This window comes from Pan paniscus, chromosome 2 (assembly GCF_029289425.2).
Source record: "Pan paniscus chromosome 2, NHGRI_mPanPan1-v2.0_pri, whole genome shotgun sequence".
NCBI lineage: Eukaryota > Metazoa > Chordata > Mammalia > Primates > Hominidae > Pan > Pan paniscus.
The window spans coordinates 12814232-12832683 of NC_085926.1; the positions used below are offsets into that span (position 1 = coordinate 12814232).

The window sequence follows — 18452 nt, forward strand, 5'->3', positions numbered from 1 at the left end:
AGGCTTTGAGAGGTTGTTGTTGGCCAAGGCTACACAGCTAGTAAATTGCAGAGCTGGATTCAGACCCACCTCTGTCTCTCCTTCCATTCATTAAACACTTCCTGGGTGCTGAGCCTCGTGGGAGATACTAAAGATGTAACATTGAGCCTGATAGGTTCCCTACTGTCAATCTCTCACCTCCTTGTTGGGAAGCTGGGTCAGATGACTGGTCTAGGACAAAGCTGCTGCTAGAGTGGAGTGCCTGAAGGGTCTGGAGGAGGGATCTGGGGTGCAAGCCCTCATGGAGAGCTGGCGTTGGGAGCAGAGCCTGGCGCACCTAGGTGGTACCTAGTAAATACCTGTTGAATGAAAGAATACATTTGGGTTTTTTAAGGATGGGAATCATTACCAAAAGGAGAGCAGTGTTTTAGGTTGGCACTTAAAGAGGAGAGATACCCATAGAGTGGTGATTTTCAAAAATGAAATCTTCTGTGGATAAAACACTAAAATTGGTAGTTTATTCAAAGAAACCTGCCTTGTAAGTTTACATTTTTTAACATATGCTTATTATTGAGTCCATCCAAAAAAACACTTCTACAGGGCCAGGCCAGTTTTGACAGTCTCTCATTTCTGGTTTTCTCTGAGCTCTATGGCACCAAGAAAAGTCCCAGTTCTTAAGAGGGAGGTATATATGGCACTGCAGTGCCAGAACATTCTTGCAGTAAAGCCGAGGTGGCAAGAGAAGCTCTGCCCTGAGTTTCCACAAGAGCCACTCATCTGGCCACGCGGAGGATGCTGTCTGTTGGGCATAGGGATGAGCCTGGGTAAATCCACACCCACAGTCCTTACCCATGACCCTGAAATCTACCAAGCTCTGACAACCAAAAGCTTTTTAGGAATCTGTTTGTCACACAACTTGACTTGAAGTGGCATGAGGCTATGATCTTTAATTTTTACCAATGTACCACTTTTATATAAGGGACTTGATCATCTGAGGATTTTGGCATCCCCTGGGATCCTGGAACCAAACTCCCATGGATACTGAGGGACACCTGTACTATCACATTACTCATACATGTAGTAGAGTATTCATGTATTTGATTACAGGGTATTGTACAACCCCCCCCGGGAATGTTATCTGCACAGTATTACCTTTCTAAAACCCAAAATGTCTTGGATTCCAAAGCACATCTGGATCCAGGGGTTTCAGAGAAGGGAGTGTGGACTTGTGTCAAGTTGTTTAATCCTCTTGGCAACTCTTACGACGAGGCAGCTCTTACTTATAGATGGGGAAATGAGGCTCAAAGATGTAGTTACCTGAAGTCACAGCTCTTGGGGGCAGAGCCATTTGAACACAGGACTCTGCAACTCCAATGCCAAGCTGTTACCCACTGCATTGAATTCTTTAGGAAGAGCCCAGCATAATAAGGAATTTGAACTTTAGTCCATAAGCAGTGGAGGAATTACTGAGCTCCTCTGCCTAGGTGGGAGATGGTGGGGGAAGAGGAAACAGAAACTGCAGGAGGTAGTTTGGGGTGCTTACTCTCCGGCTGCATCTGTAAAACTGATTGCGGGGCAGGGACTTGAGTGTGGGGAGGAGGCTGCTAGAAGACCATCGCGGTGATCCACTCATTCAGTCTAGTCATATGGTGCTAAGAGCTGGTTTTAAGCACAGCAAGTATAGGCTGGATCCCTGCGGTCTGTAGGACGTAAGTATGGGAACACAGTACTTGCCACTGTCAATTAACAAAAAGCGAGCACTTCAGATTGGCTGCTCAGAGGCCCCTCAGGCTGTACTCAAGCTGATTTGAATGGCAAAGAACCTCTGTGGGGAAACTAGCCAGTGCAAAAGCCCGGAGGTGGAGTTAGGAAATAGCTGGTGAGACAGAAGCCTCAGGAGACCTCGCAGCAGGGATTTATGTTGGGGAAGATGATGGGGCAGAGAGGAAGCCAAAGACCAGTGAGGAGGCAGTGGTGTGGGCCAGGCTCAATAAAGGATGGCTGCTTCTGCTGTCTCCTACTTTAGGTCAAAGCTGGTTCTGTGAAGCAGGAGTTTGAAAAGCAAGATGAACTGAAGCGCTCTGCAATGAGGGCAGTGGCTGCCCTGCTGACCATCCCCGAGGTGGGGAAAAGCCCCATCATGGCCGACTTCTCTTCCCAAATCAGATCCAACCCTGAACTTGCTGCCCTCTTTGAAAGCATCCAGAAGGATTCCGCTTCAGCCCCCAGCACAGACTCAATGGAGCTCAGCTAGTCCCCTCAGCACCAAGGTGGGCCCTCGCTTAAGAGAAAGGAGCCCACCCAAGTCCGAGGCCTCCCCATCCCACCACCGCAGGTCTCTACTTTTGCCCTTCCACCATCTCACTGGGGGCCCTGTCGCTCCTGGTCAGGGCTTACAGTGCCTTTTCCAGGGACCCAACTCAAAGGTCCCCAGCCCAAGCTGTGAGTCTGCCAACAGTTGGGCCCCTTCCTTAACTCAGGACAGTCATCCAAAGAAATAGGGTGAGGAAGTTTTCCAGTGACTTCATTCACACTGTACCCCTCCATAGTCTGTCTGGTTCCTTCAGAGGGTGTCTCTGCCTCACAAACTAGTAGTATTTAGAAATAGGCTGTGCTGTTAGCTGTAAAAGATCAGGAGGCAGCAGACACCACTCTGGTTTCTTCACTGCATTCAGCAATGCCTGAAGTTAGTGCTCAGGCCGGGCATCTCAAAAGAAAAGATACTTGAGTTATTCACATTTTAAAATTCAAAACGGTTCATTTTTAAGTGGCAGTGATGAATCAGAAATTTGGAAGATGATACGGGTTTCTTTTTTCCAGGGAGGAGGAATGGGTTGGGTAGGGAACTGGACAGGCTTGGACCTCATGTTTCATTTCTAATTTCAAAATACTTATTAGCAAATTGGGCAACAATGGGCATCTTCCATGCCACCACCCAGGCATAACCAGTTGGTTTGTTTCCTTCTGAGGAAGGTTTCAAATGTGTCTAGTGTTCAGTATTGAGGACAAAGAAATACAAGTGGCAGGCCCAAGTATTTTCTGTGATATCCCAGGTTAATAAAGATTAGATTCTAAGTTACTTCTTTTCTCTGCATGACTCGTCTCCAATTGTTAATCGAATCGCCTGAACCCAGGAGGCAGAAGTTGCAGGGAGCCAAGATCAAGCCACTGCACTCCAGCCGGGATGACAGCATGAGTCTCAAAAACAAAATCCCAAAAATGACCAGTTTGTATTATAAATATTTATGACTAGGTTTTGAACAGGAGACAATCTGTAAGATTCCTGTCTAGACTAGAAGTAGAAAAGCTTTATTATACCCAGCGCAGCATTTCTGCTAAGTTGACCAGGATGGTTACAGAAAAACATCCTGTAAGCATTTCCGTCTCATAAGTACCACATCCCATATCCCTCATGACCTATATACTACAGAAGATGCCTGTAATCCCAGTACTTTGGGAGGCTGAAGCAGGATTGCTTGAGCTCAGGAGTTCGGGAGCCTAGGCAACATGGCTAGACCATCTCTACAAAAAAACTTCAAAAACTACCCAGGTGTGGAGGTGTGCATCTGTAGTCCCAGCTACTTGGAAGGCTGAGGTGGGAAGATCACCTGAGCCTGGGGAGGTCAAGGCTGTAGTCAGTGTGCTACTGCACTGCCAGCCTGGGTGAGAGCAAGACCCAAAAAAAAATCTCCAAAAAAAAATCAGGACCACGTGTCACTAAATTCTGAGTACCAGTCAAGAGGCTCAATTGTCACCAGTTAGGTCCCCGCCTTGGCAAACTGCTGTAACATTATACCTGAAGCAGCAGCTGGTGGGAAGGTTATAGGAGACTGAAAGTGCTTTTCCAGTAACCGTGGTGGATTACCTGGAAGAGCAATTTGTACATCATCCTGTTCTTTTTGGACAGAAGTTACAGGATGCAATTTAGGCATCCCATAAGAATCTGTGTAAGAAATTCATCTGGATATTTCCATGCATATTTTCTCAATTCTCACAAGCATCACATGGAATAACTTGTCACCTAACTTTACAAAAACAAGGCTAAGAATGACTACTTGTGGCTTGGGAGCCACAAGCTTCTTCAAGTGTCTCAGAACCTACCTGGTGTGAGGGCCAAGTCTGTACCCCTCATACCCAGCCTCAACTGGAGATGACTAAGGCTAGTCTGTGCACTTGAGGCCACATTCCCCTGTTCAAGGACTGAGTGTCCTTTACAAATCCCCTCCAAATGGGAGATGCCAAAGGGGCTTAAGCAAAAGAACAATCTCTGTGGCAAACTAAGTTGGCCAAGAAGCTGAAGACTTAAAATCAGGGAAGGAAGATGCCAGATGGCAGTTTTTACATTTATTTAAACAGAAAACGTGCACATGAGCTGCCTACTCATTTTCTTCACTGCGCAGTCTGGCATTGGGGTTGGTGACTCTGATGGCCAGTTGGGCAGCTCTTTCCACGATGGCTTTGCGGTTCTTGGAGGAAACATTGTGAGCGATCTCGGCACAGTAAGATCTGGAAGAGAATCAAGTAGGTAAGGAGCAAGACAGCCCTCAATACACTTGGAAAATTCCATTGGGGAGGCAATGAGTCCCAGCACCAAGCTAAGAGAGGGCTGCTTGGTAAGTGGCTGTGGAATGACACCTACATGCCCCCAAATCCTGACTATGGTTCCCTGGTGGTGACAAGAATGCTTTCATTAAAAAGTACCCTCATTGTCCCCTCTCATCCTTATAGCAGCCTCGTAATCCAGGCATTACCTCCATTTTACAGATAAGGAAACCAAGGCCCACAGCAAGCAATGGACAGGGATCCGGGGCGAACCCAGGCCCACACTCCAGGTTCAAAGGTTCTCCCCCAGTCACAGGGTGCTTGACCTTGCCCATGAAGGTTCAGAACTCTTTGCAAAATGGTCAAGAGCAGAACCCAAGAGTCTGAATGGAGCCAAGAGCACGTGGTTTGACTGCTGAGGATACAAAGCAAGTTGAGACGCAACAATGCTTAGTCACCCAGTCATAGCCATGCCTAATACCCGAGGACTTCAGATCCAGTTCTAACTCATTCCTCACAACTTTTTAAGAGGCAGCTACACTGTGCCCCATTTGATAACCAATAGGCCTAACAAGCACACTTCAGTAAGGAGGTGATTTATGAAGCCACCCACAGTGGTTAAGAACAGACATTCCACCCCTAAAGCATTTTCAGCAAAGAGAGAAGCAGCAGGACTGTGAGGAGTGATTGAGGCAGTGGACACACAGCTCTTTTCAAGAACCCTGCCTTAACAGCAAGGCAGCAAATCCAGACAATTCTTGTTTTATATGAGTCCACTCAAATTCAAAGCAATTGTATTTTTAAATGTTTCTATGTTTTAAAGACTTAGGTTACATTACACTTCTCATCTGTCTTTACTTTTCAAAAAACCCTCCTGTCCTTGTCCATCTATATATTTGATAATCACAATCAGAGTGTACCCACCATTTTAAATGTGTCCCCCCAGCTTGGGCATTTTCCACACTACAGCACTCCAGTCATTTTGAATGGACCCACAACATTTTATCCAGCACTCTACAATTCTCTCATTATATTTTCAGTTGTTTCCAGTGGGTTATTGCTGCAATGACTAGCTTTAGTTTGCCTGCTTTTCCATTCCTTAAGGACAAATGCCCAGAAATGGAACTTAGAGATCAAACGTCAAAGAGTATTTCTATGGATCTTAAAGACTGCCAAGCTGCGCTTACAGAGCATATGCCAACTAGCCAACATGTGCACTGCAACTGAGTAATCATGCTGGCCATACAACAGGTATTGCCTGTTACAGTTCAACTCATACAGCCAACTGTGGTTTCAGTATCCACCATTAATTCCTTCACCCATCTTTTCTAACAGAAATTTTCAGCATTTCAACGCCTGGTTAAATTTCCAATCTTGGAAGGTAACCACGTTAGAATACTGGTCTTGTTCATTTTTATTACTTGTATCTACAACCACTGTAGGTGAAAGTTATCTTTGTAAACGTAAACACAAATATCCTAGTTAGTCACACACACTCCATGTTCTTTCTAGTTTACTTAGGAAAATTCAGCTTTTTGGCTTTCATTTACCAGTAAGTGAAGAAAATAAACTGTCACTTCCCATGAGAATTTTTCATTCCACTGCCCTAGTTTTGATCTAAGCAGGTCACTGAGTCTTTTATACACAAAGCTCACCAAGTGTCTAACTTACTCAAAACACCTAGAACTAGCTGGGTGGGGTGGAGTGTGCCTGTGGTCCTAGCTACCAGGAAGGCTGAGATAGGAAGACAGCTTGAGCCCATCTTGAGTTTGGGGCTGCGGTGTGCCATGATCACAGCTGTGAACAGCCACTGCACTGTAGCCAGGGCAACACAGAGCCTGTCTATCTCTAAAATCAAACCAGGCCAGGCGTAGTAGCTCATGCCTGTAATCCCAGCATTTTGGGAGGCTAAGGCAGGCAGACCGCTTAAGGTCATGAGTTCAAAACCAGCCTGGCCAACATGGTGAAACCTCATCTGTACTAAAAATACAAAAATTAGCCAGGAATGGTGGTGCATGCCTGTAATCCCAGCTCTTGGGAGGTTGAGGCAGGAGAAACGCCTGAAACTGGGCGGTGGAGGTTGCAGTGAGCCGAAGTCATGCCACTGCACTCCAGCCCCGGCAAGAGAGCAAGACTTCATCTTAAAAAACAAAAACCAATAAAACCCACCTGGAACCAATGCCCTGCAAACCCTCCATGCGCTTTCACCTCTACACCTTTGTGTAAGCACTCTCTGCCTGCCAAGTTTCCTCCTGTTCTCCATCTAATCCAAACTTTCCAGAGCCCTCCTGCCCCTGAAGATACCCCTTACCACAGCACAGACTTAAGAGCCCCTTAAGGTCTGAGGTCCATGTTTGACCTTCTCCCGCTTGTAAGCCAAAAATAAAATTCAAAGGCCCCCAGCAACCATCTGAATGCACTCCCTCCTTGAATAGGGCACTCTTGGTTTCCACAACCTCTTACTGTAGCCAAGACATTCCTTTCTAGTGATAACCAATTCTCGACGAGAAACAGAAAATCTATCCAAAACCTCGAAGTGCCGCCTTTCTGGACCAAACCAATGTATGCCTTATGTGTACTTGATTGATGTCTCATGTCTCCCTAAAATATGTAAAACCAAGCTGCTCCCCGCCCACCTTGGACACATATTCTTAGGGTCTCCCGAGGGCTGTGTCACGGGCCATGGTCAACTCATATTTGGCTCAGAATAAATCTCTTCAAATATTTCAGAGTTCAACTCTTTTGCTTGACACCTTCAGAAAGAAAGCAACATTTTGGAAACAACAGCCAAAGGATATTGTAGTAGTGGAAAGTGGCTATTATTGCAGTGTTCACAAAGCAGTCTTTTCCTGGTCTTGGGTCTCTACACTTAGAAGACCAAGTCTCCTCCCTTCAGCAAAGGAAACACCTTGAATTCCCCAACAAGCATTCTCTAAAATCCTGCAAGGAACAACTTCTGATTCCCTCAGAGAATGTACAACACCCCCCGCCAAAATGCATCCCAAGAGTTTGTAGAGTTCCTGCCAGAAGTGCTCACACAGATGCAAACTTCTGATCCCTGAAAACTAGAGGTGGGACCCAACTCACTTGTTGCACATCAGCAGCACTTCCAGCTCCTTGACGTTGTGGACCAGGAACTTCCGGAAGCCACTGGGCAGCATGTGCTTTGTTTTTTTGTTGCTTCCATAACCAATGTTGGGCATCAAGATCTGGCCCTTGAATCTTCTACGAACCCTGTTGTCAATGCCTCTGGGTTTCCGCCAGTTACGCTGAAGGAAATAATACACAAGTGGGTTAGCGTCTGTGCAGAGTGCGAACTCTTCCTTTTGGGGAGGGAAAAAAGGACCAAATGAAAAGGAAGTATGCCACACAGTAGTTGCCTTTGGTAACAGGACTTCACTATTTCCTTACTTTTTTGGTGGGAAAAACCAGGAGCTCGTGGCTTTAGCCACTAGGTATGAAGGCACCCCCGCCATTGCCACTCCCAAGCAATGGAGGAGGCACCAATGGGATGCGAGGGGACTGTGTAGATAGAGATGGCAAGCACAGCTGCAGACACTGCTCTCAGCACCTGAGTTTTCTTGTCTATAAAATAGGGATCCTGCTGTCACAAAGCAACCCAAAATACATGACACAAATGCAAAGCCCTCTGAACACATCAAAACGGCCAAATGTCCCTTTTCATTAAAGTTTCACTTCACACATCAAGAGACATAAGTACCAGCACTAGGGCACACTGGGGGAGACCTGTATTTCTACAGAAAGCTCTTCCACAAGCCGGTTCATCGGTCAAAGATAATCCTGACTAGGTGATGTCAGAAACTGGCGGCCTGTTGGAAACTCTTTTCTTCACCCCACACCCATTTCCATCCCAGGACCACATACCTTAATTTTGACATATCGGTCTGACTGGTGCCGGATGAACTTCTTGGTTCTCTTTTTGACGATCTTGGGCTTCACAAGGGGTCTGAGGGCGGCCATGATGCCTTTTGGGGAAGAAGCAGCCCCAGGTGAGGAAGAATCCTGGAAGGAGGCTTTCCTGCCCAGGGACTGAACACTGTCGCAGAGTGTCTTCCAATCGCCAGCTACGGAGCAAGCTGGGAATGGAATGGGTGCCTCTGCCAGGCTTGCTTTCCCTCCCTTTCCGAAGCTGGCAGAATACTAGGCACTCTCCAGATGCGATCCCAGGAGGTCAAGGGTCACCTCACCCACTCAGAGCCCAAAGAATGCCAACAGCTGAGCAAATCAAAACTGACCCCAAGACACTCTCAATTTGCAAGGGGCAGCAAATCCCACCCCACCAGTGTCCGAACCCCCAGATGGTCCTTCCAGTAGTACTGGCCTTGACCATCTACTTGAACCTGAGTCTTTTCCTCACCTGTAAAATGAAGATGACACTGCGCGCTGAATGCCTGCAGTGCCTGTCACAGGGTAAATGTTCAATAAAATCTTCTAATTCCCTAGGGAGCTGCTGCGCTACCACACCCTCAACACACACAAAACCACCATATACCTCTGAAGATGCCTCAAACCTGGAGATCTTCCAGTATCAACTCACACCTTCCTCAGTGTGGTCTTCCGAGCCATTGATTTCCTACAGCAGCACCCCTTCTGCTCTATTCGCAGCCACCAACTGGCACAGAGTGGGTACTCAATGAACCACGTATTCAAAACGACTCTGCCTTCTGACCCATGATATCCTCGAAGGCAAGGTGGGGGCAGTTGCATCTTCATATTCCCAGAGATACTACCAGAATTTCTGCCTGCAGCTGAACCAGCCGACCTACAGCTCGTCTTTCCTTGGCGGTCCCGCAGCAGAGCCCTCGGGCCAGAGACTGCAGCGGAAGAAGCCGGCCATGGCATGAACGAATACACGTGGGCCGACATTGGTGAGCGCCGGGATCCACAGATCCCAGCTGAAAGCTGTCAAGCTGGGCCACCCCTGGTCGTCCCACGGCCCCCATGAGACCCCGAAGTCTGGCCTCAACTAGCACCCTCCACCGCCAAGGAACAAACAAGCAGCCCGCAGCTCTGACTACAGGCGGAGGGCAGGAGGCTCTGGGACGCAAAGCCCTATCAACTCGGCGGCTTCGTTCTGTTCCTGTACACGCTCCGGTAAGCTGACAATAACAATACCCACAGACACTACCGCGCTGAAGGGGAGGCCTCCGCACCACTGGGCAACGGGGCCAGATGAACCCCGCAGGAATGCGGATTGCCACGGATTAACACTTACCGAGAAGGAGATGGCTGCCACCTCCGTAGGCAGCGCCGAGGAAGAGAGAAGGGACGGTGGCGCACAAGGGCTGATGGGACGTAACCCCTGGGTCCTGGCAGGGAAAAAGGCAAGCACTTCCGGCTCCGGCTCTTTTAAATAAAATAAAGACACGTCAAAAAATAATGCCGCAAAAATTCTGAGTATACATGTTTTAATAGACCATAATAACTAGGAATAGGACTGAGAAATGTATTCTACCTATCCTTGGGACTACGTAGAAATTTGGAATTCTTTCTGAGCTAATAAGACCTGGTGGAGGGAGGAATTTACTTCCGCCAGAAGTTGAAGCCAATCCGCTTTTGGGCTATTTCCGCCCGCGTTTCTTCTACTCCGAAGTGCGCCTCTTAGTGGTCAGAAGAGAACAAGACAGAGACTTCTTAATAATTTCATCACCGAATTTAGACAGTAAATAGTAACGAAAACAGCTAACATGCGATGGAGTTCACTATGCCTACCACAATTCTATAACGTACCCCTATTATTGTCTCCATTTTGCATATGTGGAAGATGAAATTTGGAGACTTGACTCCAAACTCCACGCTTCTAACCACTGGGCGAAACTGCCTAGTTTTTGTTTGTTCATTTTTTAGAAATGGGGTCTCACTCTGTTGCCCAGGCTGGTCTTGAACCCCTGGGCTCAAACGATTCTCTCGCCTCAGTCTCCTGAGTAGCTGGGATTACAGGCACGAGCTACTGCCTAGATGTTTTTTGTTTTGTTTTGTTTTTTGTTTTTTGGTTTTTTTTACCTAGGCTGGAATGCAAAGGTGCCATCTCACGGCTCACGGCAGCCCCTGCCTCCCAGACTGCCTAGTTTTTAAAGATGCTCTTGATTTGTTTTGCTTAGCTTTTGTATTTAAGATTATTGTGAAAATTGGCTGAGCACTATGGTTCACACCTATAATTCCAATACTTTGGGAGTCTGAGGTGGGAGATTTGCTTGAGCCCAGGAGTTCAAGACCGGCCTAGGCAACATAGTAAGACCCTGTCTCTACAAAAAATAAAATAATTAGCTGGGGCTGGTGGCGCATGCCTGTAGTCCCAGTTACTCGAGAGGCTGAGCTGGGACGATCACGTGAGCCCAGCAGTTCTAGACTGCAGTTAGCTGTGATAATGCCACTGCACTCCAGCCTGAGTGACAGAGCAAGACTCTGTCTCAACAACAACAAACCTATAAAGACAAATAACCCAATTGAAAAATGGGTAAATAATCCAAATAGACATTTCTCTGTGGCCAATGAACACGTGAAATGATGATCCACATCGTTAGCCATCAGGGAAATACAAACTGGAACTGCAGTGAGATACCATTTCACACTCACTAGGACAGAGAAATGGGAATCTCCGTACAGTGCTAGTGCAAATATGAAATGGTGCAGTCACTTTGGAAAAGAATAGCATTTCCTCAAAATGTTAAACATAAAGTTACTATAAGACCCAGCGACTGGGCGCGGTGGCTCATGCCTGTAATCCCAGCACTTTGGGAAGCTGAGGTGGGCAGATCACCTGTGGTCAGGAGTTCGAGTCCGTCCTGGCCAACATGGTGAAACCCCATCTCTACTAAAGTTACAAAAAATTAGCTGGGTGTGGTGGCACATGCCTGTAGTTCCAGCTACTAGGGAGGCTGAGGCACGAGAATCACTTGAACTCAGGAGGTGGAGGCTGCAGTAAGTGGAGATCGCGCCATTGCACTCCAGCCTGGGCAACAAGAGCGAAACTTTGTCTCAAAATAATAATAATAATAATAATAATAATACATAAATTGGTGTCCCACAAAATGAAGATACTTTTTTTCTGATAAGAATATACACATAAGATTTATGTCAACTCAGTAATCATTCAGGAGGTTTTACTTCCTGAGATTTTTTTTAATGAAAACATTTTCTCAAGTTAGATTCCTAGGGTGTCTAAGTCAATGCCAAGAAAAGTTTGGAAAGACTTTGAGAGAAGGCCAGCCCAGCATCTTTCTTGTAAGCGGAGGTAGATTTGGTTTCACAGAGGCCTACTGGAAGTGATAAAAGGGAAGAATTCTTTAGGAATCACTTTAGTGTTTACTTTACATACTAGGGACATAAATTTTTTTTAAAAAAGGAATCACTGTGGTGTAAAATACTATTAAAATTTCTCTAAAAGTCTAGAGCTGGGCTGGATATGGTGGCTCACACCTGTAATCCCAGCACTCTGGGAGGCCAAGGCAGGAGGATTGCTTGAGGCCAGGCATTCAAGAGCAGCCTGGAAAACAAACCAAGACCCCATTTATATATTTAAAAAAAATAGCTGGATTTGGTGGCACTCACTTGCAGTCCCAGTTACTTGGGAGGCAAGGGCAGGAGGATTGCTTGAGCCAGGAATTGGAGGCTTCAGTGAGCTATGATGGCACCACTGCACTCTAGCTTGAGTAAATTTCACCTGCTGCAGACCTGCCTGTGTCTATGCGCACCTAAAGAGCAGGAAGGAGACCATCAGTTTTGTCATCTGAAAGGGGAAAAGAGACGGGCAAACCTGGCCTTCTGCTCACTTCACAGGAATGCCGGAAGAGCCAGCAGAACAGGAAGTGCTTGGATCTTTGGGGGCATGGGCGTTTACGTATCATTCAGCCTTGTGGCCTGAGGAAGCATGTCACCAGAGAAGACAGCTCGAAGGCTCCATGCCCAGGGCCTGGCTGGCTTTCTGCTGGGCTTGCACCATTCTTTGCCTCTTTAGGGCTTTGTAGGTGGTCAGGGCTGGTTTTCCGGAATGAAGTTCCCCCCAGACCTGGAGCCCCTCCTGACTGGTTATCTTGGCCACTGCAGGGTTTCCCAATGTTACAGGCAGATTCGGTCCCCTTACTAGGCTCCTCCTTGTTCTCGGCAGCAAAATCGATAGTGCGAGGGGCCTGGAGTAGGGAGCAGCCTCAGTCATTAGAAAGGGTTACCTGGTGATATGGTTTGGCTGTGTCCCCACCTAAATCTCATTATGAATTGTAATAAACCCCAAGTGTCAAGGGCAGGGCCAGGTGGAGATAATCCAATCATGGGGGCAGTTTTCCCCATACTGTTCTCTTGGTAGTAAATAAGTCTCACAACATCTGATGGTTTTATAAAGGGGGGTTCCTCTGCGCACACTCTTCTTGCCTGCTGCTGTGCAAGACGTGACTTTGCTCCTCCTTTGCCTTCCGCCATGATTATGAATTGTAAACAGCCATATGGAACTGTGAGTCAATAGCCTCTTTACTTTATAAATTATCCCGTCTCGGGTATGTCTTTATTAGCATCATGAGAACAGACTAATACAGTGAATTGGTACCTGGAGTGAGGGGCTGCTGTAAAGATACCTGAAAATGTAGAAGCGACTTTGGAACTGAGTAACAGGCAGAGGTTACTGGTGGAAGGTGTCCAGGTTCTTGGCGTCTTAAACAAAGAATTGGACAAAATGCACAAACAAAGCAAGGAAAGCAAAAGCAGAGATTTCTTAAAGGTACACTCCACAGTGTTGGAAGCAGGCCTGAGCATCAGGGCTCAAGAGTCCCCATTACAGAGTTTTCTGGGGTTTCAATACTCTAGTGGTTTCTCTTTGGTTACTTGGTGTACCTCTGTGTAAATGAGAATGGAGTGAAGTTGCAAAGTCATTTACTCGGAATGCATCCTATATAAATGAAGAGGATGTTACTTGGCGTGTGTGATCTATGTGAATACTGAGGATGAATGTGAAGTTACGAAGTGTAAATGGAGAGGATGTTACTTGGAGTGTGTGGGCTACAGAAATGGAGAAGATGAATGTTAAGTTACAAAGTGTAAATGGTGTAAATGGAGAGGATGAAGTGAAGTTACAAAGCCATTCACATTTCTGTCATTGCTGAAGTGCTTCCATTTGATTTAGTTCTAAGAAGTCAGCATGGATCAGCCTTATGTTCCCTGCCTCCAGGCCTTATTCTCCTGCCCCATTGGACAGTTTGAAGGGCTCAGAAGAAGATAGAAAAAAGTGGGAAAGTTTGGAACTTCCTAGAGACTTGGAGGGCTCAGAAGACAGGAAGATGTGGGCAAGTTTGGAACTTCCTAGAGACTTGCTGAATGGCTTTAATGAAAATGTTGATAGTTATATGGACAATAAAGTCCAGGCTGAGGTGGTCTAGATGGAGATGAGGAACTTATTGGGAACGAGGGTAAACGTCACTCTTGCTATGCAAAGAGAATATTGGCATTTTGCCCCTGCCCTAGAGATCTGTGGAACTTTGAATTTGAGATGATTTAAGTTATCTAGGGGAAGAAATTTTTAAGCAGCAAAGTGTTCAAGGGGAACAACAGCATAAAAGTTTGGAAAATTTGCAGCCTGATGATGCAATAGAAAAATACCCATTTTCTGGGGAGAAATTCAAGCTGGCTGCAGAAATTTGCATAAGTAAGGAGGAGGCAAATGTTAATCACCAAGACAATGGAGAAAATGTCTCCAGGACATGTCAGAGACCTTCAAGGCAACCCCTCCCATTACAGTCCTAGAGGCCTAGCAGGAAAAAATGGTTTTGTGGGCTAGGCCCAGGGCCTCCCTGCAGTGTGCAGCCTAGGGACTTGGTGCACTGCATCCCAGCTGCTCCAGTGGCTAAAAGGGGCCAAGGTACAGCTTGGGCTATGGCTTCAGAGGGTGCAAGCACCAAACCCTGGCAGCTTCCACGTGGTGTTGAGCCTGTGGTTACACAGTAGTCAAGAATTGAGGTTGGAAACCTCCACCTAGATTTCAGAGGATGTATGGAAATGCCTGGATGTCCAGGCAGAGTTGTGCTGTAGGGGCAGAGCCCTCATGGAGAACCTCTGCTAGGGCAGTGCAGAAGGGAAATGTGGGGTTAGAGCCCCACACAGAGTTCCCACTGCGGAACTGCCTAGTAGAGCTGTGAGAAAAGGGCTACTGTCCTCCAGACCCTAGAATGGTAGATCCACTGATAGCTTGCACTGTGCACCTGGAAAAGCCACAGATATTCAATGCCAGCCTGTGAAAGCAGGCAGGATGGGGTGGGGGTGGGGGAGCTGTACTGGAGCAAAGCTGCCCAAGGCTGTAGGAGCATAGCCACAGGAGCATAGCTGTGGCTACACAGCTGTGAGCATAGCTGCCCAAGGCCGTAGGAATCCAGCTCTTGCATCAGCATGACCTTAGATATGAGACATGGAGTCAAAGGGGGTCATTTTGTAGCTTTAAGATTTGGCTGTCCCACGGATTTCAGACTTGCATGGGGCCTGTTGTCCTTTTATTTTGGACAATTTCTGACACTTGGAACAGGTGTATTTATCCAATGCCTGTACCCCATTTTATCTAGGAAGTAACTAACTTGCTTTTGATTTTGCAGGCCCATAGGCGGAAGGGACTTACCTTGTCTCAGATGAGACTTTGGACTGTGGACTTTTGAGTTAATGCTGAAACGAGTTAAGACTTTAGGGGACTGTTGCGAAGGCATGATTGGTTTTGAAATGTGAGGAAAGGAGATTTCGGAGGGGCCAGGGGTGGAATGATATGGTTTGGCTGTGTCTCCACTCAAATATCACCTTGAATTATAATAATCCCTATGTGTCAAGGGTGGGGCCAGGTGGAGGTAATTGAATCATGGGGGTGATTTTCCCCATACTGTTCTCATGGTGGTGAATAAGTCTCACGAGATCTGATGCTTTTATAAATGGGAGTTCCCCTGCAAAAACTCTCTTGCCTGCCACCATGTAAGATGTGACTTTACTCCTCATTTGCCTTCCACCATGATTGTGAGGCCTCCCCAGCCATGTGGCACTCTCAGTCAATTAAACCTTTATTTGTTATAAGTTACCCAGTCTCAGATATGTCTTTATTAGCAGTGTGAGAACAGACTAATACACTTGGCCACCACTAGCCCAGAGGTGACACCCTGTCAATCTCAACTCACTCAGTCCCTGAGGAAGTAAAATGGTTCAGGGGAAAGAGAGGGCACGGCCTTCAGGCTGACCTGGGCTTGGGTCCTGCCCGCATCCCTTACTGTGTGATCTTAAGCAAGTTAGTGAGCCTCTCTGAACCTTGATTTCTTTTCTCTAAAATGAAATTAGTAATTGCCCCTCACAGAATTGTTACAGGAATAAACAAGATGCCATAGTGTCTAGCTCAGTGCTGGGCACAAAACAGGGCCCAAAATGTTACTTCTTCTCTCCCCAGCCTCAACTTCCACCTATGGTGGGGGTGGGTAGGCGGCCCCAAATGTGAATCTGTCTGAGCCTAGAACCATACAAGTGTGGAAGGGTGTGTGCTCCTCCCTGTCCCCACTGCTGGCTCTGTAGCGGGCTAGGGGAGGTGATTCTCAGCCCTGCCAGGAGACATCAGCATTCCCAGCTGTGACATTGCCTGCTGGCTTTTCCTCTTCCCACGGCCCCTCCCCCTACACATAAAACAGCTATATTGCTTTTTTTCTCATTATAAAAGCAATCCATGCTCATTACAAAAGAGTCAGACATTATAAAATATCCTAAGTAGAAAGCCGTGAGCATCTGCTGGTCCCCAGGGCTCCAGGGCTGAGCAGAAAACTGAGGTACCCGGGGTGCCTCCCAGGAAAACTCTATTTTCACAATGTGTGAACTGTAAATGCAAATACAAGATATTCTTTTCAAATCTTACAAATAACTCACTTTTTTTTTTTTCTTATAAAACACAATAGATGGGCTGGGCGCGGTGGCTCATGCCTGTAATCCCAGCACTTTGGGAGGCCGAGACGGGTGGATCAACTGAAGTCAGGAGTTTGAGACCAGCCTGACCAACGTGGAGAAACCCTGTCTCTACTGAAAACACAAAATTAGCCAGGCGTGGTGGTGCATGCCTGTGATCCCAGTTACTCAGGAGGCTGAGGCAAGAGAATCACTTGAACCCTGGAGGCAGAGGTTTCAGTGAGCCGAGATCGCGCCACTGCACTCTAACCTGGGCTACAATAGTGAAACTCCATCTCAAAAAAAAAGCCCCACAATAGATGTTCATGACAAAACAAATCCAGGCAAACAAAAAAGATTTTCTAATTATGCAATTCCACCTACCCAGAAACGCTGTTAATCGTTTGGAGCTTATTCTTGTAAACGTTCTTCTGTGTAGAGAGACGTATATTTCTTCTGTAATAGAAGTGGAATCCCACTTTGCTGACTCTCCACTTTCTATATAGGGATTCATATTTCAGGAGAACATTTTTCAAAAGTAATACTTGCTTACTGAAAAATTCCAACAATACGCAGGTGCATGGAGGGGCTTGCCTCTGTTCATTTCTTTGTGGTCCCCTTTCCTCCTTTTCCCTCCATCCCACTGTAAGCAATTTTGTGGGATTCAGTCTTATTTATTTATTTATTTTTAGTTTATTTTTATTGATCATTCTTGGGTGTTTCTCGCAGAGGGGGATTTGGCAGGGTCATAGGACAATAGTGGAGGGAAGGTCAGCAGATAAACAAGTGAACAAAGGTCTCTGGTTTTCCTAGGCAGAGGACCCTGCAGCCTTCCGCAGTGTTTGTGTCCCTGGGTACTTGAGATTAGGGAGTGGTGATGACTCTTAACGAGCATGCTGCCTTCAAGCATCTGTTTAACAAAGCACATCTTGTACCGCCCTTAATCCATTTAACCCTGAGTGGACACAGCACATGTTTCAGAGAGCACAGGGTTGGGGGTAAGGTCACAGATCAACAGGATAAGAATTTTTCTTAGTACCGAACAAAATGAAAAGTCTCCCATGTCTACCTCTTTCTACACAGACACGGCAACCATCCGATTTCTCAATCTTTTCCCCACCTTTCCCCCCTTTCTATTCCACAAAACCGCCATTGTCATCATGGCCCGTTCTCAATGAGCTGTTGGGTACACCTCCCAGACGGGGTGGTGGCCGGGCAGAGGGGCTCCTCACTTCCCAGTAGGGGCGGCCGGGCAGAGGCGCCCCTCACCTCCCGGGCGGGGCGGCTGGCCAGGCAGGGGGCTGACCCCCCAACCTCCCTCCCGGACGGGGCGGCTGGCCGGGCAGAGGGGCTCCTCACTTCCCAGTAGGGGCGGCCGGGCAGAGGCGCCCCTCACCTCCCGGACGGGGCAGCTGGCCGGGCAGGGGGCTGATCCCCCCACCTCCCTCCCTGACGGGGCGGCTGGCCGGGTGGGGGGCTGACCCCCCCACCTCCTTCCCGGACGGGGCGGCTGGCTGGGCAGAGGGGCTCCTCACTTCCCAGTAGGGGCGGCCGGGCAGAGGCACCCCTCACCTCCCAGACGGGGCGGCTGGCCTGGTGGGGGCTGACCCCCACCTCCCTCCCAGACGGGGTGGCTGCCGGGCGGAGGGGCTCCTCACTTCTCAGACAGGGCGGCTGCCGGGCGGAGGGGCTCCTCACTTCTCAGACGGGGCAGTTGCCAGGCGGAGGGTCTCCTCACTTCTCAGACGGGGCGGCCGGGCAGAGACGCTCCTCACCTCCCAGATGGGGTTGCGGCCGGGCAGAGGCGCTCCTCACATCCCAGACGGGGCGGCGGGGCAGAGGCGCTCCCCACATCTCAGACGATGGGCGGCCGGGCAGAGACGCTCCTCACTTCCTAGATGGGATGGCGGCTGGGCAGAGACGCTCCTCACTTTCCAGACTGGGCAGCCAGGCATAGGGGCTCCTCACATCCCAGACGATGGGCGGCCAGGCAGAGACGCTCCTCACTTCCCAGACGGGGTGGCGGCCGGGCA

General features: G+C 47.9%; 3 protein-coding genes and 1 non-coding gene across 6 annotated transcripts in view; 2 read left to right on the forward strand and 2 right to left on the reverse strand.

Annotated features, from left to right (window-relative positions):
• Nucleotides 1-3058, forward strand: part of CAND2 (cullin associated and neddylation dissociated 2 (putative)) — a 35875-nt gene extending 32817 nt beyond the window's left edge. For all 3 annotated transcript variants that reach the window (XM_003826247.5, XM_055109507.2, XM_063602188.1), the window contains exon 15: nucleotides 2006-3058. In XM_003826247.5, coding sequence (XP_003826295.1) covers nucleotides 2006-2233 — 228 coding nt within the window. In that variant the 3' untranslated portion in view covers nucleotides 2234-3058. The remainder of the gene's footprint in view (nucleotides 1-2005) is intronic.
• A 1229-nt stretch (nucleotides 3059-4287) lies between these two features.
• On the reverse strand, nucleotides 4288-10048 carry RPL32 (ribosomal protein L32). Its single transcript, XM_003826249.5, has 4 exons — nucleotides 9758-10048; nucleotides 8407-8507; nucleotides 7609-7790; nucleotides 4288-4485 (listed from the first exon to the last, which is right to left on the reverse strand). The coding sequence occupies exons 2-4, from the start codon at nucleotides 8500-8502 to the stop codon at nucleotides 4356-4358; spliced, it is 408 nt and encodes a 135-aa protein (XP_003826297.1). The 5' UTR covers nucleotides 8503-8507; nucleotides 9758-10048; the 3' UTR covers nucleotides 4288-4355.
• Nucleotides 8577-8715, reverse strand: LOC112439459 (small nucleolar RNA SNORA7). The gene has a single exon (XR_003027736.1). It is a non-coding gene; the product is annotated as a small nucleolar RNA SNORA7 (small nucleolar RNA).
• LOC129397375 (intraflagellar transport protein 122 homolog) overlaps nucleotides 9473-18452 on the forward strand; it is a 30849-nt gene continuing 21869 nt past the window's right edge. The window contains exon 1 of the mRNA XM_055109515.2: nucleotides 9473-9636. Coding sequence (XP_054965490.1) covers nucleotides 9484-9636 — 153 coding nt within the window. The 5' untranslated portion in view covers nucleotides 9473-9483. The remainder of the gene's footprint in view (nucleotides 9637-18452) is intronic.

What these genes read in the sequence shown, in the direction of transcription:
- RPL32 (XM_003826249.5), bottom strand. Translation starts at nt 8,502, where the DNA reads ATGGCCGCCCTCAGACCCCTTGTGAAGCCCAAGATCGTCAAAAAGAGA. An exon ending in ACCGATATGTCAAAATTAAG is followed by an intron (nt 7,791 to 8,406) that starts GTATGTGGTCCT and finishes TATTTCCTTCAG; the next exon opens with CGTAACTGGCGGAAACCCAG. An exon ending in GTGCTGCTGATGTGCAACAA is followed by an intron (nt 4,486 to 7,608) that starts GTGAGTTGGGTC and finishes ATTCTCTTCCAG; the next exon opens with ATCTTACTGTGCCGAGATCG.